Below are 24,786 nucleotides of genomic sequence, written 5' to 3' on the forward strand. Positions count from 1 at the left end.
CGTGCTCTCTCTCCCTCTCTCTCAAATAAATAAATAAATCTTTTTAAAAAGCTTTGGTAATGGCTGCCCAACATGGTGAATATGATTAATGTCACTAAGTTGTTCATTTAAAGTGGTTAATATGCCACCGTTTATTATATATGCTTTAACACGATTTTAAAAATTAATAACGTACTTTTTAAAGGGGGCACAGGCATTGCCTGGGTGGCTCAGTCGGTTAAGGGTCTGCCTTCAGCTTAGGTCATGATCTCAGTGTCCTGGGATTGAACCCCACACCAGGCTCCTTGCTCAGCCAGGGGCCTGCTTCTCCCCTGCCTGCTGGTCCCCCTGGTGGTGCTTGCTCTCTGTCTCTCTCTCTCTCCCTCTCTCTCTCTCTGCATCAAAAAAATAAATAAAATCTTTTTAAAAAAATAAATAAAAGGGGTATGGGGAGTCAAACTCTTCCTCTTTGATTAGGGGTCAGCCTTGGTTACTGTTTTCTGTTGAAGTGATGCTCATTCCCTCCTAGGCCAGGTCATAAGAGGCAATCCAGCTTCTACCTAACCCCCTAGGCTGGGGGTCCTGAGACAACAGGTAAGAAGTCCAGCTACCCAGAAAAGTCAGGCCAGAGAGACCTCTTAGAGGTAGAGAACAATGTCAGCAATTTGAGACTTCCTCACCCAGGTTTCAGACCCGTGAGAGAGCCTCCAGATGACCCGGACCCCAGCCCAGAGCTGCCCAGCTGATACCTGGTTGAGCACAAACAAACTGTCCCGTGAATCCTGCCCAAACTGCAGATTCATGAGCAAAATAAGTAGTGTTTTCAGCCACTAAGTTTTGGGGTAGCAGCTGTTATGCAGCAATGAGTAAATGGAACAGTAAACATCTTACTTATGTATTCGAGTTGATTTTGATTTAATTCTAAAATAACCAGATACAAATAAAACAGATTCAGACTACATGAATCTCTTGCAAACCGACTGGTAAATTGGGTGTTTCCTCTCTCATGGTCTGTAGCCAGCCTCTGTAAAGTCATGAAAGGTGCAAAGATATTGTCACCTGAATACTGAATAAAGCTGGAGGGTCCGTGGGCTGGAGAGACATGGCTGGCAGGAACACACCCAGGTTAGGATCTTTACCCCAGAAGGCGAGGATATGGGAGGAACATAGCTAGAAGGGACAGGTTTCCAACCCAGCAGGCCAAATGAAAGACAAACCTAGTCAGCAGGTGCGTCAAATAAAATCCAGAAGGCAGGGTCATGGTATGAGCTGTATACATACCATGTAAAATGGTGGAAGTTACATGTCCAAAGGAAGAGAGTTTCAGACCCAGACCACTGAGGGGCTAAAGGTTTATTAGTTGAACTTAGAAGAAGTTAAAATCAAAGGGATAATGTGTGACCCAAAGACCATCCACCATTTCCTCCCTGTGTATGTCCATCATCACACCATCATGTTCTAGAACTCCTGCTTGTGTGTTTACCTGTTTATTGTACCTTGCTGTATTTGTCAGGATCCAGTAAGCATTGTCACAAGCATCCCAAACCCAGGAGCTCAGCCCAACACAAGTTTGCTTCTGGTTCTTCTAACAATTCAGCACAGCCATTTGATGGACAGACTTCCATGGGGAGATTCGGGGTCCTGGGTTTCTCCATCTCCGTCCTCCGCCCTCCCCTAACCCACAGTCCCTACAAGCCAGCCAGTGATGAGGACAGAGAGAGATCCCCTTGTGTGGGGGTGGGGGGGGGCGTATTTACAAGTACAGCACAACAATCAGTCAGAATTCAGTCACATGGTTGTCCTCACTTTAAGGGATGCTGAAAATAGAGTCCAGCCAAGGACTAGGAAGAAGAGAGGAAGTACCACCTCTGCCCTACACCCCAGTATAAGATCCTTGGGTGACAGCTCTCATTCACCTAGTTCATGGTATCTGGCATCATGCCTGGCATAAATTTGGAGTCTATGAACAATGAGTGGCACTTGAGCTATGTCGTGGGCACTGAGCTGGATGCCCTGTGCCCAAGTGCCCTGTAATGGGGGGGGAGGGTGTCATCACTCCCATTTCTCAGATTAGGAAACTGAGGCTCTAGTTTCTGTGCAGCCTGCACAAGGCCATGCAGCTAGTCTGTGCCAGGATCAGATCTCAGCGCCAGGAAGCTTCTGCTACTAGTCATCTGTTCATTTCACTCTCCTGTCTGCCTCTCCTGTACACACATTTGCTGACTAGGGTCTGGTTATCTTCAAGGCTGCTCTCCTTTCTAACAATCAGTGAACCATGTCTGACAAGCTGTCGGTTCCTTGGGGCCGCGGCTATACCTTGTTCATTCCTATGTGCCCCTTGGCTACCAGCACAGCTCTTGAACACAGTAGGTGCTCAAACCATATTTGGGGGATTAATTTGTTCACACCAGCTCAGCCTCCATGCTCTGCTGCTTGCACAGTATGGGGGTCATTTACAACTTATAAAAGAAATGGAGGGAATATTTATTATATGGCCCCTCCCTGTGCAGTCAGAGCTGTCTCCCACAGCAGGGCTGGTGCCTGCCCTGAAACCCACTCTTGAAGCAAGGATGAGGGCTGGGTAGACAAGGGAGTCAGCACCACAGGTGTCACCTCTTCCACACCAGGCTTAGACCAGGCTTAGATCAGGATTAGACCTTCCGCACCAGGTTAGACACACACACACACACACACACACACACACACACACACAGGGAATGCCTGTCCCCAGCTGGTCCCAGGGAGGAGAGTAGATGGAGGCAGCAGGGAGGGTTCTGTCCATGGTGCTTAACTCACCTCAACCCCACTTCGTCCTCTAACCCAGCAGCAATTTATAGCCTCCTGGGGAATCAGGAAAACATACAGACTCCTTAGCCCTTTATTTGGAGGTTTGGATTCTGAGGATCTAAGATGGGGCTCTGGGATCCCTCCGTACCAGCCACCCGAGATTTTAATGCAACCACCTTAATATTGGCCTAAAATTGACTTCTTCATCTAAATGGTCGCTAGTCTTCATGATGTGCCTGCTATGTGCCCAGTACTGAGAAGGGAAATGCATCTAGCAGAGCCTCTGCTCTGGGAGAAATTTGCAAAGTCATTCAGGAAGAAGTGTCAGAGTCAAGGAGGAAAAGAGGTCCCTCTGCTTTACGTGGACACCATGCTAGGCACAGACTTCACCTTTATCCTGCGAGATGAGATAAGTAGACAACAGAAAACAGGATTACCCATAACCATAACCAGCATTGGTCCCTTTCCTTAGGGTCTCCCTAGTCCTGTCTGCAAGGTAGTGCATGACACACGCTGCTCCTTCTGATGGCCTCACGACTCAAGACCCAGATCCATCAACACCCACATCAAATCTTCCTGCCCCTGCTGCCTTGTAGGCTCCCCAGATTGTAGTCCTTCCTCCTTATACACCATGGTCTTGTTTCATCATCATTACCAGATACTCCAGGTTTTTAATATGTCCCGACTGGGATTTGATCTCCCTCTTGAGGCTAGGTCCTGCATCGGTGTAAGCAACCTCTCACACAGAGATGTCTCCCCATACTCCCCCACCACCCCCGACCCGGAGAAGGTGAGCAGTAAATTCTTACTGGACAGACGACGGAGGGGGTGGTCAGTGGGTGGAGGAATGTGTCCAATGACTGTGCACAGGGAGAGTGCCACTGGGTTACAAAGCAGCAGGAACAAGTGCTCAGAACCAAAAGAATCAGGGTAGGCCTCGGGAAAGCCAGGCAATAGGCCAAATGTCATTCGGGCAGGGCCAGCTTCCGGTCAAGGTCTGCCTCTCCTTTCTCTGGCTGTTTGGGGGAGAACAGAAAATGGAACCAGACTGCGGTGTCTGATGAGAACAGATGTTATCTGGGCCTGAATGTGGGACATGGAGGAGGGGGTAAGGGAGGGAGAAAGAGAAGGGGGAGGGCCAGAGCCAACAAATGGAATAGCCACAGACCCTCATTATTTTATTTTTTATTACGGAAATGTTCAAACACACCCTCAAAGTACAGAGAGTGCATTATGAACCCCCATGGGTCCATCACCCAGCTTCCACAACCACCCGTATTTTGCTAGTCTTATTTCATTCCTCCCCTCAAGCTCCCTTTTAAAGAAAATTCCAGACATTATATCATTTCACCCATAAATATTTCAGAATATCTCTCTTTTATGTGAGAACATTTCTTATTAAAAAAAAAGAACCTGGGGGTGCCTGGCTGATTGAGTCAGAAGAGCATGCAATTCTTGATCTTGGGATCATGAGTTCAAGCCCCACCTCGGGCATAGACACTACTTAAATCAATAAACTTTAAAAAAATCAAAGAGAATCTCAGTATCATTATCACACCTAGTAAAATTAATAATTTCTTTTTTTTCAGATTTCATTTATTTATTTGAGAGACAGAGAGAGAGAACACAAGCAGGGCAGAGGGAGAGGAGGAAGCAGGCTCCCCATTGAGCAGGAAGCCCAATTTGGGGCTTGATCCTGGGACCCTGATATCATGACCTGAGCTGAAGGCAGACTTGTAACCAACAGAGCCACCCAGGTACCCCCAAATTAACAATTTCTTAACACCATCTAATACAAAGTCCATGGTCAAATTTCCTCACTTTTCTCAAAAACACCTTTTCTCGCCCATTTATTCGAACCAGGGTCTAAACAAGGTCCATGCACTGCATTCGGTTGCTCTGCCTCTCAAATCTCTTATAATCTCTAACGGTCCTTCCTTCCTGCCTTGTGTATGCCCTCTTATTTGCTGAAGAAACCATGTTCTTCATCCTATAGAGTGATCTCCCTGTTGACGTGGTGGGCTGAACCCTCACGGGGCCATTGAACATGTTTCACTATCCTCTCACATTTCGTGAAACTGGTATTTAGATCCAGAAAGTTGGCCTGCCTAGGGTCAATGACTCAGGCAAGCGGACTTCCTGGGCAGTGCTGTGTCCTTCCTACTGCATTCCATCAGGAGCACGGAAGGTCAGGTTTTCCCTTTTGGGGGGATACTAAACATGGTCAGGTTCCCCCAAGCTGATCACCCATCTGTGGGAAACCAGCTGGACTTCCACAGGGGAATCAAGGGGTCCAGTGTACCTGCGAGCAGTGAGCAAGGAGGTTGGCTGCGGGGACACAGGTGAGGCGGACCGTAGCCCAGCCCCAGATGGTAGAGGGGAGGGGGTGGCCAGTGCAGCCCCCTGCCCGCCCCCCCCTTTTACCTCTGAGAGAGGCCAGGGAGCGGCTCTTTATTTGGCAGGTAATACCTATTCCGGGAGATCTCTGTAGAGAACAACCTCCGAGCCGCACAGCACTCAACGTAGGAGTCACCGTGTCTCTTTCACTGGTGGGGCCAGGGAATGGTGACGTAACCTGCCCAAGGACATAGAGCCAGAGGTGGAGAGGAGCGCAGAACTCTCCTAACCCTTCAGAGTCAACCCATGCTGAGGCGACAACTGCAGAACCAAGTTGCCTGAAGCCTTCATTCTCTTACCTCTAAGTCCTGTGACCTGAACCACGGCCTTTTCCCTCTCTGTGCCTCAGTCTCCTATTCTGTCGAATGGGAATAATATCTGCCCAAGGGGCACCTCAAGACCAATACAGCATGGTCCAACCTTGTCCCTCTCCCCCTCTGCCAGCCCTGCCTGTGGGGCCCACTTGGGTCACCTCGGTCCAGAGCACAGGCAGCTTTATCCTCTCCCCTACAGACACGCAAAGGGTTAAATCCAGACACCCACCCACCCCCCTTCCTCCATCCCAATTCTGATCCTTGCTGACTCTGCTCCCCCTCCCTACCATAGCTATTCTGGGACAATGGAGGCAGCAGATGGCCCGAGTCCTGTTCCCTCCACCCGACCCCCAGGATCTGGGAACAACCCGCAAATCTGCTGCTGCTGTTTCTAAAAGCAGGCCGGCCGGCAGCCTTCCGCATACGGGGTGGAGAGGACAACAGCTGTGGAGCACACCCGTCCATCCCCCACCAGGGCTGCAGGGCCAGGGCTATCCCTACTCCATTCGTGTCCCAAAAACCCAGCCTTAGCTTAGCCCAGAAAGAAAGGAGGCTTTGCAAGAGCCCAAGCAATCCGACTCTGCACTTGACCTGCTGTGTGACCACAAACACATGGCAGTCCCTCTCTGGGCCTCAAACTCCCCTTTGAAAACCAGGCCCAAGGCTCCGGTGCTCTGTGGTTCCAGTTGTCCCAGACAGAGTTACATGAAGGACAAGGTCCTCCAGGGGCTGGAGGGGGTCCGCTCCAATGAGCCCCCAGCCTTGGCTGCCTGGCTTAGAGCCCCACTATCCCTCAGGATCTCTCCTCTGTCCTCCCTCCTACCCCCAGCCCAGATCTCCATGGTGGCCCCAACATCCCATGCCACTGGGAAGGGCACATGGGGAGAAGAGGTGTCCCATCCCTACGGTCCCCAACTTCAGCTGTGGCATTCCTGAACGTCCACCATGACTGTGTACCTTCATTCAGGTGGGTCATTGCAACCTGTGACCCTAAGCACGCTTGGATGGATTCGCCTCCTATCCCGGCTGTCAGACTGCCCCTTTCTCTGGCCCCAGAGGCTGACTCCCTCAGCTACGTCTCCACTCTGCCTCTCCCAGTTCTCTCGCTACCCCCAACCCAGGCTCCAGGGACAGAGAATAGGAGAAGTAGCCCGCAGCATACTAGCGCCGCATGGCGCACACCCAGTCACACGTGTCTACGTAGTACATACGTGTGTGTGATGTGGGCACCCATACATACATTCACCACATGTGTGTCCTTATGCACAGACCTGTGTGGAAAGGGGACACGCCACACCAAACAGCCACGCATGCCCTCACACACACTGGCTCTCCGTGACTCAGCACGTGCTAGGAGCACTCACTGCTCACGGAAACCTTCCTTCTCCAGGCCAGGCCGGGTTAAGCCCTTTGCGAACACTCTATCATTTCACCCGGCTGTCGACCCACAGAGAAGGGATTCCTTCCCACCTCTATAAAATGGGCAAAGAACCCAGGGAGACAAAGTGGATGCTTCAAGGTCACATATACAACCAGGAAATGCAGAACAGGAACATCTAGCCCGGGATCCAGAGCAATGCCACCACCACTGGGACAGGCCGACCTAAGAGCCCGCCCCAGCCAGGAACACACTGGCCACGCACGTAACAGAAGACCAGACCAAGAGAGTTTGAAACAAGTAAGGGTTTAATCTTCTTACAGAACCAGGTGCCAAAAGGGACAAGAGCGCATGACGGTCAAGGCCTTTCCTTCACGGTAACAAGGCAACTGCCCCAGATCCAGACATCACACCCACATTCACAGCATGAAGATGGGTACAGGGCCGCAAAATCTTCCCCAGGAGCCTCTCCATTGGCCTTGCTTATTTCACACTGACACGCTGAGCAAGGGAGGCTGGGAAAGTGAGCAAAAGGACCGTCACGATGGGCTGGGAACCATCACCACCCACCATCTGGGTCTGAGCACGCTGATACCCCAAACGAAATGGGATCCGTTTGCCAGGGGTCGGAGCAAGGAGCTGGCCACTGGTCAGCAATGACAGGCCCTGCCCCGGGCCCCGGGCTCTGTCCTTATTCCAGCTGGGCGCCCTCAGGGGTTGGAGATCCAGCCGAGGAGCCCGGAATGGACGGCCCAGTGCTTGACCCCAGGGGAATGACAGAGACCAGAGCTGGCGGTGGAGGCCAGACCCCACCCCAGGGCCCATGTGATCCTCTGGAGGTTAGGAACCCTGAACCCCAACCCAGTTCAGGGGTTCTCTGTGCTTTTTCAGTTCAGCCCCCCAAGGCCCATAGAAGCTCAGCCCCTGGGGCCTCTCAGGCCCTCCCCTGGTGCACCTGTTCTCTGGGCTGTCCAGCCCACCTCCCAGAGGCCTAGGACGCCACGCCTTCACTGCCAGCCACCATCCAACCCTGGGTTGACCCACCACTCAGAGGCCCAGCCAGGGACTCCCCCACAAAAGGCGCTTGCCACAAGACCCCAGGGCTGCCCGGGGAGACCAAGGACAACCAGAAGCCTCAGCCCAAATTTTGCTGTTCAGGGTTCATCTGGCCATCAGTTGTGGGCACCAAGGAGTATCTGGATAGAGGAGACAGTGGAGGGAACGGAACCTGTGGAGAGACCAGAAATGGACAAGGCGGTCACCCCAACTCGCACGCTCACTCCACGGGCTCCTAGGGGAGCCCGTGTCACAGAGGTGATTTGGAACAGGATTTTTCCTCCTCGGCACCCTTACAATTTAGGGCTACATAAGTTTTCGTTGTGGGGTGCCCTGTGCCTTGTCGAATGTTTATAGCACCCTAGACCTCTTCCCATGAGAAGCCAGTAGAATCCTCCTGAGTCATCACAATAAAAAATGTCTCCAGACATCGCCAAATATCCCCGGGAGGGGGGCGGGGCTCATGGAAACCACCTGTTTAGAGAGACTCCAAAGACCAGAGATGCCACGATGAGACCCCAGCTGAGGCCAGACTATCCAGTCCCATGTATCTGAGTCCCAGTCGGCTCCAGCCCTACAAGGCAGAAACCTTTGGATTCTAGAATCTTCAGGCTCAGAAAGAATTTCACATCTGCTCTTAAACCTCCTGATAGTCTAGCTATAGCTGTGCCCTTCCACTGACAAGGAGCTCACCCCATGAGAAGGCGGTTCCTTTCATCTTAGAAATGTGAAAGTTTTTTCCTATATTAAGCCGAACTCTGTCTCCGTGTAATGTCTAACTTATTCAACGCAGCCCTGGCCGCAGGGCCCCTTAAACAGTCATGAGCCCTCTGCCCTACCTACTGAAAGGGACCACTGAAGAGTATCAAAGAAACAGAGAGCCTACAAAAGCTCAAATAAAATTTTCCCATCAGGACCTGAAGTTCTTCCCTTAGAACATCTCCTTTGCTCAGGGAAGACACTTCAGTATTCCAGGAGCTCCTGAAGAATTCCAGAAGCCTGGGAGAGCCCTTCAGATCCATGACACCCAGCCTCCTTGTGCTCCAAATGGGGAGACTGAGGCCCAGAGAGAGCAAGGTATTCACCCAAGGTCACACAGCAATTCTGGGGGAGAGTAGAGACTGAAATCCACTCCCTGCACTCCCAGCTCTGTGCTGTCAGCCTCCAAGGCCTTCCCTCCCTCCAGGTTCCCCTATGTTTGGACACCCGGACACAGACCCCCAGCTCCGATCCTATAGTTTGCGCCCCTAGACTCACCTGGAAGGGTCATCCTCGGGGGAGAAGGGGCCTTGTAGCTTAATGACATTGAGCTTCCCCTCAAAGACGCCATAGCTGAGGGTGACCTGGGCAGAGAAAAGCCCAGAAGAAAATGAAGGTTGGTGGGGTGTCCCACAGAGAACACCACAAGGGGGCGGTATTGGGGCAGAAGCAGGGAAAGCCCATAAGGCACTCTGAGGGGCGCAGAGAGCCTGCCTCTGCCCCTAAAACCCCACCTTTAGCCCTCACCGAGGAGCCCACCCCACTCCGCAGGAACTTCAAGCTTGTGGGGCACTATCCCTAATTTGCATCCCCAGCAGTGGCCCTACCTGAGAGGCCGGAAAAAATCCCTTGCCTACAGACTAGGAAACTGAGTCTCAAGAGGGGAAAGCACCCTTCCAGTAAATTCCATGCCTGGACAGCGGCTTCTTGAGCCTCACTGTGGGGCCTCGGCACTCCGTCTCCACCCAGACCCTTGGGATACTCCACACGCAATGAGGACATGGGCTAATGCCCCTTGTCGTGAAGCAGTCGACCACAGTGGTTAAAGACTGTGGGCTTAGGGGCCACCCGGGCAGGGTTCAAATCCCCCTCTGCCTAATGCTAACTGTGCCATGGTTAGTTCTGCTCTCTGGGCCTCGGTTTGTCCACCTGTAGAATGGGAATGTTAGAGCTCCCCTCACGCAAATGTTGGAAGGAAGCAGAGTTAAAGCAGATAAAACCACGCACAGTGTCTGGCGTGGTGGGTATTCTGGAAATCCCTGCCATTAGGGTACCTGGTTTGGGCTGCCCAAAGTCAGCGTCCCTTTCCTGGCTTCAGCCCATCCGGTCTTACCGAGGCCAACACTACAGCCCAGGTCCAGGCCTGGTGAATCCACACTAACTCCTGGCTCTGGGAGGGGACGCGTCCTGTGACACAAGCGAGCCTTCCGTGGGCATCAGCTCAGGCCATCCAGACCACTGAGCACCAGCCCTGGGATGTGGCGGAAAAAGGAGCGCTCCTCCTCAGGGTGGGGTGGAAACCTAGAGCTGCCATCTTGCCCCCCAAGGAGTGACCCCCCCTCAGGGTGAGCCCAATGTCAGGGAAGACAGGCCAGAGTGGGGCAGTCTGGGCACGCAGACTCAGCCGGAACTAGCAAGCAGCCCCTGGCTTCCCGGGCTCATGAACCTTTATATGTCCAACATATGGTCTGTGTTGCATTTGTGTCCCTCGTTACCAAAGGGTTCTGACTCACACTGTTGGGTGGAGGATCTCAGGGACCTTCCCAGCCAGGATCCCCTACCAGACTGGCCACCCATGAGGAGGACAGCCACGGGCGCAAGGCAGAGCCAGCTGGAACTCTGTAGAGTCGTTGCTTGCCAGGTGATGGAATGGGGTCCCCCTCCCCCAGCCAGACATGACGCCTGAGGTTTCCCACTAAGCACCTGCTCTCTCCCAGCAACATCTGGGTTAGAACAAAAGCAGGGGGACAGCGGGCAGGTAAGCTCTGATGAAGGCGAGACAGCCAACAGGCAGAGTTGGAAAGGGCATGCCTGACCCCTTTGGAGGGATGCTGGGGGTTGGAAGACTGAAGAAGGAACAGAGGGACAGGAGGGAGTGGCGAAGGCAGGGAAGGGGAGTGGTCTGAACCTGAAGGTAAGCTTCACCTGGTCCGTGCAGGCCGCTGCAGCTGGCACTGGGGACCAGACCAAAGAATTTGAGCATCATAAGCGCTAACCCTTGAGGGCTGGTGGTGGAGAGGGCTGAGTCACGTGGGTCCATCTGAGGGTCCTTTCCCACCTTGGGCTTCAGTTTCCCCCTCAGTAGGGAATACCCCCCCGACATGCATCCCTCCCCTACCACCCCAAGGCCAGCTCACCTGCTCTGGGAGCTGGGCAGCCCCCAGCAGCTGGAGGGTCTCCAAGTGGGAGTGGAAGAGGGGGCTGGGCTGCAGGCGGCCGCCTAGCTTGCACTCGACAATGTAGCCCACGGTGCAGTCGTCGGGCAACCGGATGAGGGCAGATGTTTCCATGAAGCGGGAGCCACTGAGAGAGAGAGCCGTGCAGTGGTGAGTGACACAGAGCTCGCCCTGCCTCCCGGAAGGCCCTCCCTCCCAGGGACAGATGGGAAGAGCAGAGCTCCAGCTCCAGCATCTGCCTCCTGGGCACCGGGTGACTTCTGGCAAGCCATGAACCAGGGGACCCTCAGCTTCCTCTTCTGCGAAATGGGCGTGATAATGGCCCTGCCCTCACTGGGCTATTGTGAAGTTCAAGGGGAAGAATGGCAAGAAGAAGCCCTTTATAAATGTATCCCTTCCTCTCTTTACATGCATTCGCTCATTCATTCATTGCTGAACTCCAGGAGCTACCCGTGTGCCAGGGACCATGCTGGGGCTGTAGATACAGAGATGACAGGGGCCCCCACTCTGAAGGGAGACAGAGGAACACATCATTTCAGGGCCAGACTGGCTCTGAAGGCAGAGGAAAGCATGAGGCTTGGGAGACACAGGGAGTGTAAGGTGGGCTTCCCAGAGGAGGTGGCACAATTTTGTTTTGCTTTTCATTTAATCATGACAATGGCAGGCTTTAAACGGAGTCTTACAGGATGCGCTGGAGTGAGCCAGATGTGGAGGAGGGAAGGGGCCGTGTCCCAGGGAAGGGCATCACCGGACTGCATACCCCATGAACACCCCTTGGGGCCAGGTTGGGCAAGTGATTGGTCCAAGATCACCCAGGTCTGAGGTCACTCAGCTGCTGGGTTTGACTCCAAGGCCTGCCTCTGTACAGAATGCCTGACTGAGGGGCACAGGGCCAGCCTTCCATTCTCATTCCAGGTTGTGCCCGAGGGCTGCACCTGCCCAAGGGGGGATACTTTTTCCAGTTCACAGAAATATACCATAAAGGTGGGCGGAAGCCCAGATGGGGGCACCAGGCCCTGGAAGGACCCCTGGTCATGTGTACACACCTGCTCTGGACATGCCCTACGATAGCATTACAGCTCCCAACCGGGGCCCGAGTTCCCCGCCTGGAGGGCCCCTCCCATCCAGGTTGGATGGAGCAGGCAGGCCTTGGAGTCAAACCCAGCAGCTGAGTGACCTCAGACCTGGGTGACCTTGGACCAATCACTTGCCCAACCTCTCACGCCTCAGTCTCCTTAGCTGTGGAAACAAGACTGACAAGCAGTCAGTCTTGATGCCTTAGTGAAGTGCAGGCCTGGCTCAGAATGGGCCCCCAATATAAGGGGGTAACACGGATATTGTTGCTAAAATCAACAGCTAATAACGATAGTTGCAAATAACAACAGCCTGTCCACGCAGACCTCAAGAGGCCAGGCCTTTACTACTTCCTCTCCAGAATATCAGTACCCTCATCCCATATTAGGGGCTTCGGCCACCCCCAGGATCCCCTTCACTCAGGGGCCTCTAGGGCTATCCCAGTTCAAAGGCCACCTCTTCCAGGAAGCCTTCCTCCTGGCCCCAAGCAGAAGACCCTACTTCTTCCTTCCTCTGAACACCTCTACACTTGGCCTTCACCTCCCCTGTGACATGGGGGACTGGGTGCCAGCCCAATTGTTCAGCCTCCCGCCAACCATTAGCTATCACATTATCAGGTCCATTTTACAGATGGGGGCACTGAGGCTCCCAGGGATTACACAACTTGCCTGTGTGTGGCAGAGTGCCCTGATGGCAGGATGGCAGGTGGCTTTCTCTCCACTAACTGTGTAACTGTGACACAGCATGAATGAGAGGCAGGTTTACTCCTGAGCTCTCTCTCAAGCCCTTCCTGCAGCAAAGGACCACCCCATACACCAGGCCCTGCTCTCCACCACCCACCTGTGGGGCTTTGCTTACCTGGCCCACGGGGCCATCTTCAAAGCCAGTTCACGGCTGATGCAGAAGCCAGCACCCCCGGTGGCAAACCAGAACTGTACCAGCCTCTGGGGGGAGAGGTGGGAAGGGCCAAGGTGTAGGATGAGCCTGGGGGTGGGAGGGCCACGGCTGGGCCCCCCTCCACTGGCAACCAGCATGACTCAAAACCTTTTTATTTCACCTTTCCCTAAAGTCTTGCTACAGCTTGACATCATCATGCCCATTTTACAGACAAGAATACCGAGGCCCATTAGTCACATGGCTAATTAAGAGTGATGGGGTCACCAATTAGACATAACCTATTTGTCCGCAGAGCACACCTTACCCCTTTCCCCAGAGGAATGCCCCCACCTCACCCCAAGTGGCTCAGGAGGGGCCACCAAATACAGCACCTGCTCCCCTGGGTCCCAGGAGGGGGGCAGGTGCCCCAGGAAGAGTAGATCGCAAGGCCACAACCCCTGACCCAGTGACTGGTCCAGTGACAGGCACATGACTTAGGCCAGCCAATCCGAGTTCTTCCCTGAGCTCCTATGCTAGCTGGGAGGAAGAGATGCTTTCTACAGGGTCACCAGGCTTGGGAGCGGTACTCCTGAAATACCCCATACCAAGCCACCTGCACTGACTGGCCTCATCACTTCCAGCTCCAGGGACTGAGAAAGCTTTTCTGCACAAGGAGAGAATGAAGCTTCCCACGGAGTAAAGAGAGAAAGATGGGCAGGCCTGTGAGCACCCAAGGCCAGCAAACCCCTTGACATCTCAGTCTCGGGAACCTGTAACCTCCCTTGGAGTTTAAACCACTCTCTGCCCTGCTTCTCTGGGAGGCCTCATGAAGTCACAACTCAAGAATTTCTCTAAGGCTCTGGCAAACCCTGCTCCCTTTCAGCTGTCCTATCTCTTGACCAAACTCCCTATGGTTACCTTCTCCCAAGTACACAGTTGGTGCTTAATGGATGCACATTGCATGGGGTTGGGTTATCTCCTACGATGCAGCAATGAGAAGAACCCGGGGCAGGAAGCTGGGAAGCCTGATTCTGGGGCCTCAGCCTCCTCCACCGCCCAGCTGTGTAACCTAGAGAAAGCCACCACTCCTCTCTGGGCCTCAGATTTGTCACCTTTGAGCACCCCTGCTCCAGTTCAGCCATCCCTGTGTCCTCCTCCTAAAGACCTCTATGAGCTGCTTCTGGAAATGACATCCTCTTAGACAGAGGTGTTCAGGCCTCTAAGCAGAATGAACAGGTTCTTAAGATCCTGACATACAGTTGGTGCTCAATGAATGCTTGTTTAATGACCTATGGGTCCAGGGCTTCTCCTCCCAGATAATTAAAGGAACAACAGCAGTAGCAGTAGGCATACCCAACCCTGAGCACTGACGTGCAGAGAAGGGAGGTCACCAGCCTCAGGTCCCAGAGCTGGGACTGAGCCTGAGCCAGAAATCCTGCCTGCTTTTGCTATCTCCCCCCACACCACATAGCCTGGGGGGAACCTCAGAATCCAAACAGGCTAGGACACGTTGGGGCAGAGTCTAGGGATCCCGCCTGGGTGCAAGGGTATTAGTGCCCATTGAGGGGTTGGGACCTGCGTGTCGCCAGCAGATGCTGAACCTCCCCAGGAGGAAGGCGCCGAGATGAAGGCTGAGCTGGGTTGGGTACCGACTGCTGACACTCACTAGTGTCATCACATGCCAGATCCCATTCCAAGCACTTGGGTATGTGACCTCATTGAATTGTTCCCTTTTCTTCTCACAACCACCCTATTAGGTGGGGACGGTTATCACCCATTTTGCAGATGAGGAACCTAAGGCAAAGAAGGGTGGGGTGACTTGAGCAAAGGTCGGGAAGCCAGGAGGTGGCAGAGCTGGCGTGTGAAGCCAGGAAGCCAGGCTCCAGAATGGCGTTCTCAACCCCTACAGCCAAGCATGGGGGGGGGGGCACCCCTCGCTCACCTGGAGTCGACTTACACACACACACCCAGGGCCCAAGAGGATTTAATTAGGGCTCAGAGGCCGATTAGCTGCTGCTAATTAAGGTTGTGTGTTTCCTACTCTTGGTTTCCCTAACGAAGCAGATGGGGAGCAGGGGTGGTAGAGAGCCCCACTGCGGGCCCAGCACCTGCTCCATGTGCGGTCTCAAGGCAGGGGCACCGCCTGACTAGCTTTTTCCCTGAGGCCAAGGGAGCCCTCTAGGGGCCTGGGCCACACCAATGCCAGAAGCTTGGTGGGTCCTGGGGACTAGGAGAGAACCACGCTCCGTACTTACACTACAAAATTCTTCCCTGTTCAGCTCAAAGTCCAATTTAACTGTTATCCTGATTTTTGGCTTATTCATTTCCTAAATCTCACAACCCTCATTAATGTCCATCTAGATCTGGAGCTGAAGCTGGTGCTGGGGACCTCATTGTGCCGGGTGTCACCTCTTTAGTTGCCAGTCAGTGAAGTCCGGACAAAGGAGGGGTACAGAGGGGCGGGGAGAGCTCAGGGGGTGGGGGGCTGCGCAATTTACCACAGGGCCCAACAGTTTCCGGCATCTGAACAGTCTGTACAACTGCGGGACAATACCAGGGGCTGGGAGCCCTGCCATGGAGTCGGCGCCTCAGCTCACCGCCCCCACCCCCCACCCCACCTCAACCCCACCCCCACATCCCTGTCACTGTGTGACCAGAAGGAGCCGCTGCTCCTCAGTGACTGAGGCCCTGCTGCATGCCGGAGTCTGCACCTCACCTGCATCATCTGAGCCTCCCCATTTCACAGAGAAGACAGGATCGGTGGTGAAGTCAGCAACCCAAACACACAGCGAGAAGACCAAATGGGAAAGCCAGAAAACCCACCTGGCTGCGCCAGGGCCCTGGCCCCGCCCCCACATGGCTCCGCCCTGGTGTCCCCGCCCCCATGTGGCTCCGCCCATGGTCAACGCATGAAGGAGGAAGGAGGAAGGAAGGGACCAAGGGACCCACCGTGCGGTTGTGGGGCCTGGGCTCAGAAGCGCGGATAGGCCGGTTCAGGCTGGGCCGGCCTACGTAGACGTCGCGAGTCTGTGGGAAGGCTTTCAGCAGCTTCAGCAGTGCCCTTGGGTTCACATAGTTGTCGTCATCCACGTGGCAGAACCACCTATGGGGACAGAAAAGGGATGGGAAGCTTGGAGGAGGGTCCCCAAGGGCTGCCAGCTAGCCAGACTCCCCCTGCGCCCCCCAATAAGTCAGTCAGCAAAATTAGGCAGGGAGAGAGTAGCTAACACCGAGGGCCCATGCCCTGTGTGAGCTCCTGAGGAAAGCGTGCCCGCTTAACAGGTGGGACAGAGGCTCAGAAAGGTTAAGACACCTGCCCAAGGTCACACAGTCTGTAAATGGCAAGATTTGAACCCAGACCGTCTGCCCAGAGACAGACCCCAGGAGGCCCTTACATGCTTAAATTCATTGGACCCAGCTGACTTCACTTTTTTGTCACAACACCCTATTCAGGTACTAGACCGAGGCAAAGGTCACACTTGCCCTCAGAAACCCAGGTGCACTCACCGCAGCCTGCTGGCCAAGAAGGTGTCAAACTCAGCAGCCATCTTGCAGGACAGGGCAGGGTGACTGTGCTCAGCAGAGCAGTTGGTGACCACGAGGTGGGACCCTGAAAAGTGGGGACAAGTCAGGGGACCCTGCCCAGCTCCTCCCTGCAGCCCTGCACACCGTGAGGATGTGGAGCAAGACCCCACCCATTCCCATTTTACACACAAGGAAACAGATGCCAGGGAGGACTGACCCTCCCAGGACCCCAGAGCTAATGAATGGGAGGCTGGGCTGGGACCCAGGGGTCCAGGGTACTGTCCAGGACAGCCGCTCCTCGTGTCACACCCACTTCCAGGAAAGAAGCCTGCTCCCCTCCCCACATGGCCAAGGAGGGCAGCCCTGTTTCCTGGGGACCCGGGACCAGGGGACAGCCACACCAGCTTTCCCTGGAAACAACTGAGGAGTCTCCACCCCCATCTGGAGTTACCCAGTCTCTCCTGGAGGCCTTCATCTGGGCTGTCGGTGAAGACAAACGTCTAAGAAGGAGAAAGAGGGAGGAGTCAGGACCCAAGTTGGCCAAGGGCAGCCGGCAGCCACGCCCCTGCTGAAACACGGGTCCAGAGCTGTGCCCTCCAACAGCGATAGACACACCCCTACCAACATCATCACACACTCCTTTCAGACACCATGACTTTCTCAGCTACCCCCACAAGACACACAACACAGCCTCCCAGCATGCACCAGCCACTGTGTCACCTGCCCGAGCACCCTTATAGACCAGCGCCCATGGAGACCCTCCCAGAGTCACACCGTCTTCTATCCCACACACATACACACGCTGCGGTCCCACTTGGCCCCTCCATCACCACATTTACACAACCCAAGATACTTTGTCAGGAGAGAGACTACATGGGAAGACCCACGCCCTGGGGCACCACACCAGCCTGGGGAGTTGGTCGTGTCTCTCCATAGTCGCACCGGCTGCCCCAGGGCACGTGCGAGGTCCTTACACATCTCAGAAGTTTTACATCGTGATCCAACCCCAGCTCTGATGACCTCCCTGAACCTCAAGCTAGGTAATCTGTTCCCCTCACAGAGGGCAAGGCTGTTCTCCTCACAAAATGGCTAAGGGACAGACTATGGTTGTACAGTTGGAAACTGCTGAGCTGGGATTCAGACCCACAGGTCTCAGAACACCCCCAACCCCGGGCAGGGAGAGGCCGCTCAGGCCCTAGATAAATTGAACACAAACTGAATGAGAGACAAATTAGAGGTCGCTTGGGGCCAGACAGAACACAGCTGGGGACCCGTCTAACCCCCATTCCACGCCCTGCCCAGTACATGTCCCTTTCCCTGCCTGAGCAAGTCCTCTCATTTGCCAAGCACAGCAAGAGCCTCCTCTGACCCACAGGGGGCCCTGCCCAGATCCTGGACAATGTTGAATTCTTTCCAAGGGAGGACCAAGGAAAAAGCATCCCACCTGTTGAAAGGCCCTCAGCCACTCCGGGGCTGGCCCTGTCCTCCTTCCAGACTCAGGGCCTCCAACTGCATGCCCCTCCCCGCTCAGCCACAAACTTCTCCCTGGTTTCCAGGAACCAGCCCTTCAGATCAGGTCGACCCCTGCCTTGAGCCTCAGTTTACCTGGCTGGAAAATGGGGACTAGGGGTAGCTGTGATGGTGAAGGGAGATGATGTGAGAAAGGAGAAGAAAGAGGTGGCAGTGAAGCCAGCCTCCGCTTCCTATCTTGGGGTAAACTGAGGCATCGGGGGCCAGAAGCCAGGGTTGGGCACAGGAAGGGGCACAAAGGAAGAGTCCTGTCTCCACGGGGCCCATAACCATGGGCCTTCTGAGCTACTTACTATCTTTCAATGGATTCGTGCAAGATCTTCAGATCTGTTCTCTTGTCGGCACCAGAACCAGATAATACCCATATTCACCACCCCGCCTAGCGCCTTCTGTGGCTCCCTACTGCCCTTGGGATAAAGGCCACCTCCTAAGTGTGGCCATGAGGGGCCACCCAGCCCCTGGGCCTGACGCAGCCTATCTCGCCACTTCCTGCCCCACCCCTCTCTTAAACCCAAAGGTTTTTCAGTTCCCCAAATGTGCCACACACGTGCACGCTCCTCTGAGCCTTTGCGCAGGCTGTGCCCATTTCTTGTCCCCTAAGTCCTAGTTCAGTCGCCGCTTCCTCCAGGAAGCCTTCCCTGACACCCCTCCCATGTGTCCCTCAGCGACCTGTTCCTCCTGATGGTAAGTAACAGCAGCCCCTCAGTTACAGAAATCTGTCCTTTGGACTCTCCCACCAGACAGTGAGATTCTGAAGGGCACTGGCCTGGTCTGCTTTATCTCCCTGTCCCGGCACCCAGCTCACCTCCGAGAGGCCTGGGCAGCACCCACCTCCTCAGCAGCCCCTCCCTGGAATATGTCTCCCACCTTCAGATTTAGATAACACTGGAGGTCCCCGGATATCCCTGCAGAAAGTGCTGGTGGCCCGACACTGGCCCTCTTCTTTGTCCATTCACTGCCACAGCAACGCTATCCTGCCTCTCGGCATTCAGCCCCATCAAGAAGACATCAAACCCCAAGGCAACCACAGTTTCTCCCTGGGTGCCTCAGATTCAGTGGCCCAGCTCCCCCCAGACCTGTGCCCCTCTGGGTGCTCTCCATCTTGCTGGGTCCCAGCACCTTGGGGTCACCATGCCTCCTCTCTTCCTCACCCAGGATGCCAGCTTTCCACAGCAGCCAGCATGGCCAGCAGTGGCCCAGCCCTTCCATGGTCCTCTCCTGCCGGCTTTGCTGCAGTCACCTTTGCCCTGGTCTCCCAACTCTGTCCTGCTCTCACCCCAAGTCTGTTTTCAACACAGCCCCCTGGGGAGCCAAGGAAAGAATTCAGGCCTTTCTTGCCCTGCTCCCTGGCACTTTTGCCACCAAACAGCCATCAGACGTTGGAACTCTCTGGAGTTTGGAGCATGGGCCAGCCAAATGGGCCAGGGCATATTTGCTGATGGATGAATGAGCCCGAATCAGTGGGGAAGTGGGGGGTTCCTGCAGCAGGGCTAAGGGCTGGGCGGGGCGTGTGAGGCTGGCGTTCCGGTCCCCGGGAACCCTGAGATTGGCACAGAGTAGTGGGCAGAGTTTCCTCTGAGCCAAGGGTTGCATTTAATTTGTTTGAGGAGACTCTGACAATGGTTAAAACCTCACAGGAAAACAAAAGGCCAGGCAGCCCGCTGGGGTCAGGGGAGGGGGGCTGGGGGCCATCTGCTGGAAGATGTGAGGCAGGCACTGTGGCCCCACCCCCAACCCACTGCACTCGAGGGGCCTGCGGGGAAGGGAAAGTTCTCCCCACTGATCGCAAAACGGGCCTCCCCCAGCCCGCCCCCTCTGCCTGGGACAAAGGCCACACGAGCCCCAGCCTGCCGCAACAAAGGCCCACCTGCCACCCGGCTGCCCTTAACCAGTTGGGGCGGGCGCCCAGCCCTGGAGTTAACCAGCTCAGGCCCGCTCCTGATGGCAGAGCTAAGAGAGGCTCCGAGACCCTCCTGTCCTGTGCAGATGGGGAAACTGAGGGCTGAAAAGGGGAGGGCCTCGGCCAAGGTCGCAGAGAGAGATGAGCCAAAGGATAGAGACAAAGGGGCCCCAGACGAGGTGCGAGGTGCGAGGTGCGGTGCGGTAAGAATGTGTCTCCCTGTTTCCCTTCCTCTTCCTCAATGCGAGCATCCTTCCTGTTCTCAACTCTGCATAAAGGACAAGTTTTCTCGACTCTGCCCCTTTATGCTGGGGTGGGGGTTGTGCAACTAAGTGAATTCATCTTCCACCTCAATCCCTCCCACTTGTGGCTGTCGTAGGGGTGAAAGGGAGCGAGGCATCTGATGGGCAGCCCCTGGGGTACTGAGCCGCTGACAGCTCCTCCCGCTGCCCGCCTAGCTGGCATGTGGGATTGAGCTCGAGACACAGAGTGGGTGGCTGCTTCCTCTCCTTTGCTGACCTGGTCCTGCCAGGCCCACCCAGGCTGGGGGCCCAAGGACCCTCTCTTGTAAGCCGAGTGATGAGGCAGCTTCGGGATCCTGGGTCTTAGTAACGAAAGAAGGGTCCCAGCCGGGAGGAGGTGGCTGGGTTCCCCCTGGGCTCTGCGCCCCTAGGCCTTTGGGGTGTCGCTGACAAGCACTTCCCCTCTCTGGCCTCAGTTTCCTCATCCGGGGCAAGGGCACCACCATGGTAATCAAGACAAGGCAGGAAGGGGCCTCAGATCACGTGAGGCAGGCTCCCGGGTACACAGACCCAGCACCATAAACAGGAAGGTCTGCGGGGAGGGCCAGACTCGGCGGCTTCCGCAGGAGAAACCGGAATCTCCCCCAAGATGAGAAGCAGCGCGGGGGCCCCGGGGAAGAACTTGGGTGCTGGCGTCCCACTGGAGGAAAGGTTAGATAGGGTGCTAGAACATCATGGTCAGGAAATCGAGGGTGGGGTGCCCTCGTCCCAGAAGGCCCTGGGCTCCTATAGACATCACCTTCCCTACTCCTTGGTCTCCCAGGAGCCTCCAGTCCCCCCCAAAGGCCTAGTCACTTCCTCCCACTGAGCCAGTCACCGTAGTAGTGTGTGTGTAAAGCTGTGTGTGTGTGTGTGTGCGTTTGTGTGTGTTTGTGTAAAGCCTTCACCTTCCCCAGAGATGGTTCCCTAAATCACTGACTTGGCTTGGGGAGGGCACTGGGTCTGGGGAGGGCAAGAACCAGAGGGACTCAGCTTGTCCCCAGAAAGACACAAGTCACACACCCCTGTCATCCATCCACACATGTCTTGTCATGGCCCGTCTAAGGCGGATACCAGGCTCCATGCAGAGGCGCATACACACACACACACACACACACACACACACACGCATGCACACACACACACATACTCACATGCTGGGCACACCTCTAACCTCTCCCCGCCATCCCTCCCTCGCTTGTCCACCCCCTCACAGCAGACCTCCCCACTCCGTCCCAAACTGCCCCACAGGAAAGGAGCACAGGAGATGAGACTCAGCTGTGCTGGGCACGCCCTGGGCAGCCGCCGCACAGGGCCCAGGGCTGTCAGGAATTCTGAAAGGATGCCCCCCTCCCCGCCCCTCTCCGCCCAAAAGGCTACCCCCAGACCTTGCCCTCCTCAGCGGCTCGGCGCCTGTTCCCCCCACCCCAGCACAGCCAGAGCAGTGGGACAGCCGCCGGGGCCTGGACTGCGGGGGCACACAGCAGAGTCAAGACCTCACAGAGGTCTCTACCCCCGCCGCCCGGCACCTCCCGCTGGCCCCATCGCCAGGCTGGGCCAAGGTGGGCAGGAGCAAACTGGTGCTGGAACAGCCAGGGACAAGAGGGACCCCCAGGAGTCTGGGGCAGGACCTGGGCTGGCCCCTGAAAGACAGGGAGCAGGGGGCCTGAGGAGAACCTGGCTCCAGGGCCAGAGAGGGGCACAGGCAGGACGGCAGGAGCCCCTGATCCCAGGAGGAGGGAGAAATGGGAAGACAAGCCCAGATAGGGCAGGTGGGCAGGTGGCTTCTCCCTGGAGGCCACCGGGGACCTCAGCCCAAAAGAAAGGCCTCCGGGCATCCCTCAGGCCAGGGCCCACTCCTGGGGCCCAGAGTTGCCCACTTGTCACCTGTTCCCTGGTCCTGGAGACCCACGTGTCGAGCAGCAGCTCCAGGCGGGAGCGGTGGAAGGCTCGGGTCGTCTTGACTGCAATGAAGACATCCTGCAGCCGCAGCTCACGGGACAGAAGGCTTGGCGGGCTCAGCCTGGGGGTCTCCTGCACGCCCTGTGGGGACAGGCTCGAGTGGTACCGTAGGGAGAGGAGCCCCATGCACAGAAGGGTGAAGAGGGCTCCCGCCAGGCCCCGGAGGAGGCGGCACTGCATTGGCCCTGGGACCCCAGACAGCTCAGCCCCCGAATCCCCGTCGGACAGGGAGGCGAGGCTGGTTCGTCGGGGGCCCCAGCCAAGGCAAAAGTCTGGTAGGCATGAGGGGCAGGTGAGGAGGGGAGAGGTGGGGACTAGTGCTCTGGCCCCAGAGGCCAAGCCCTGGCAGCCCCGCCACCGCCGCCGCCGCTGCCGCCGCTGCCGGCCCTCCCCACCTGCTCCCGACGAGCTCCCGCCCGGCTCTGGGACGCCTGGCCCCGCCCCTGCCTCCCGCGCAGTCCGAGGGGCGGGGCCGGCCCTGGGGAGCCCCAGAGGTGGCTAGAGAAGGCTCCACTGAAGGGACAGCCCCAGCCCCGGCCGCCAGCCAGCTGCTGCAATGGGGGTGGGGACAACACCAAACCCTCCGTGCCCCATGGAAGGGAGGGGCCTTCCAGCCTCCCCACTCCCCAGAGGCTGTCGCTTAGCTCATTCAACACGCATTGTTTTTTGGTGTCCTGCTCTCCAGCCTCTCAGCTTTTGCTCACACTGTACCTCCTCCTGGATGCCCTCCCCCATCCTCCCCATTGTCACCCGTGTTCCTTTCACCCAGCTTCATACTTTTTGGACGTTAAGGCTCAGCTCAAGGGTCCCTGCCTCTAGAAAGCCTTCCCTGATGCCCCCCTCCCAACCTCCGGAGCGCCCACAGTAGTAGTTGGCTCTGCTCCTTGGCTCTTGACAACAGCTCAAGCATTGCTAGTCCCAATTGAGAGCTGAGCATATAAGGCACGGAACGATCGAAGATGACCCAGCAGCTCAGCCACAGAGCCAGTGGAACCCAGGTCTCTGGGCCTCCCCTGGCCCACTGGAAACCCCAAGGAGTGCCTGTTCTGCTGTGGCTCACCGCCACCACCCCCCCATCTCACTCAGCAGTCTTTATTGCTGCCTCTCTCCCAACCAGGTGGCGACCAAGGGCATTCTCCAGCCAGCGCCTCCATCTGGTTGGACACAAGGCCACTCACATCTCATCCTTCCTCTGTTAGAACCCTGCATCTCTCATCTCCCTCAGAACAAAATCCCAAGATCATACAGCAGCCAACAGGTCCTGTGTGAACTGGCTCCCCGTTCCCTCCAACCCCTCCTCCTCCTACTCTTCCCTTGCTTCCTCCACTCCAGACCCACTGAACTTCTGGCTAGTCCAGGCACATACCCACTTCAGGACCTTTGCACATGCTGTTCCTGCCTGGGCCTTTCCCTAGAAGTTTGCACATCTCACTCCTTCACTCCTTCAGATCTACACAAATATGTTCTCCATAAGGACTTCCCAGGCCATTTTTTTAAAATTGCAGTATCTTCTCCCCACTCCTCCCTAGCACCACCCCCCCGCCGCCCCCAGGCCTGCCCCTTTTTCTGCTATGTTCTCTCCACAGCACTTTTTATCTTCCAATACACTGTATATTTCACTTGTCTATTGTCTGTCTTTCTCGTGTGTATATCAGGGCAGTAAGGGGCTTTTTTATTCACTGAATCCCCACTGCCTAAGCACATAATAGGAGCTCAAGAAATATTCATTAAATGCAAGAAAGTACCAGAAAAACACAAGAAGATACCAGATGGCTGGTGGATTGCACTGGGCCTTCCATGGTCCAAGCCTGCACTAGGTCTGCGGAGGGAGAGGAAAGTAGAACCAACCCTTTTGAATCACCTTCCTATGGGCCAACCCCGTGCCAAGCCCACTCATGGCCCATCCCCTCAGAATGGCATATCCAAGAGCTGATCCTAGGATTCATGCCACATGGACCAGGGTTCAAATACTGACTGGGCTACTTACTAGCTGTGTGGCTTTGGGCAAGTTACTTTACCTTTCTGAATTTCAATTTCACCATTTGACAAATGAAGACAAACTTAAGAGGTGGTGAGGATTAAGGGGTTGAGGGCCTCCCAGTAAAAGCATACCTACCATGGGACCAGACAAAGGCAGCTGCCTCACTGATGTCCCACAATGTCACCCAGACTCATATTCCATAGACCAAGCACTGGTCCATGCACACAGCGAAAAGTGGGGAGGTTCATTTACCCAAATGGGCATTACCCAGTCTCCACACCCAGGAGGGGAGAGGTGGGGACTAGTACTCTGGCCCCGGAGGCCAAACCTGGGCAGCCCCGCCGCCGCTGCCGCCAGCCCTCCCCACCTGCTCCCGGGGCACGGGCCCACAGCCACCTTCAGAGATCTACCATCCTGCCACAAGGCAGCCCATGGCATGGCTAAGAAGTCCCAAGGTCTGGCAGAATCAAGTAGGCTTCATGGAGATGGTATCTGAGCCAGACCTCAAAAGACACTAAGATATAGGCAGCCCCCAACCCTGAACTTGGACTTCCCAGCCTCATCTCCCACCACTCCCCAGGGGGCCAAATT

The 24,786-nt window shown here is 55.7% G+C and overlaps 1 protein-coding gene across 2 annotated transcripts; it reads right to left on the bottom strand.

Moving 5' to 3' along the window:
* Positions 1 to 7,145: 7,145 nt before the first annotated feature.
* Positions 7,146 to 24,562, bottom strand: MFNG (MFNG O-fucosylpeptide 3-beta-N-acetylglucosaminyltransferase). Of its 2 annotated transcripts, XM_059186901.1 has the most exons (9): positions 24,490 to 24,562; positions 22,140 to 22,521; positions 16,993 to 17,041; positions 16,524 to 16,626; positions 15,966 to 16,119; positions 12,999 to 13,084; positions 11,028 to 11,193; positions 9,169 to 9,254; positions 7,146 to 8,083 (listed from the first exon to the last, which is right to left on the bottom strand). In XM_059186901.1, the coding sequence occupies exons 2-9, from the start codon at positions 22,392 to 22,394 to the stop codon at positions 8,017 to 8,019; spliced, it is 966 nt and encodes a 321-aa protein (XP_059042884.1). In that variant the 5' UTR covers positions 22,395 to 22,521; positions 24,490 to 24,562; the 3' UTR covers positions 7,146 to 8,016. The 2 variants fall into 2 exon arrangements, with proteins under 2 accessions (XP_059042884.1, XP_059042883.1); XM_059186900.1 differs by lacking the exon at positions 24,490 to 24,562 and having other exon boundaries at positions 22,140 to 22,606.
* Positions 24,563 to 24,786: the final 224 nt, after the last annotated feature.

This window comes from Mustela lutreola, chromosome 8 (genome assembly GCF_030435805.1).
Source record: "Mustela lutreola isolate mMusLut2 chromosome 8, mMusLut2.pri, whole genome shotgun sequence".
In the NCBI taxonomy this organism is placed as follows: domain Eukaryota; kingdom Metazoa; phylum Chordata; class Mammalia; order Carnivora; family Mustelidae; genus Mustela; species Mustela lutreola.

Bases quoted from the DNA above. Each gene is read 5' to 3' on its own strand.
- MFNG (XM_059186901.1), bottom strand. From the start codon at position 22,394: ATGCAGTGCCGCCTCCTCCGGGGCCTGGCGGGAGCCCTCTTCACCCTT. The intron at 16,120-16,523 runs GTGAGTGCACCT...CTGTCCCCATAG, and splicing joins TTCTTGGCCAGCAGGCTGCG to GTGGTTCTGCCACGTGGATG. The intron at 13,085-15,965 runs GTGGGTCCCTTG...CTCTCCCCCCAG, and splicing joins CCAGGCCCCACAACCGCACG to AGGCTGGTACAGTTCTGGTT.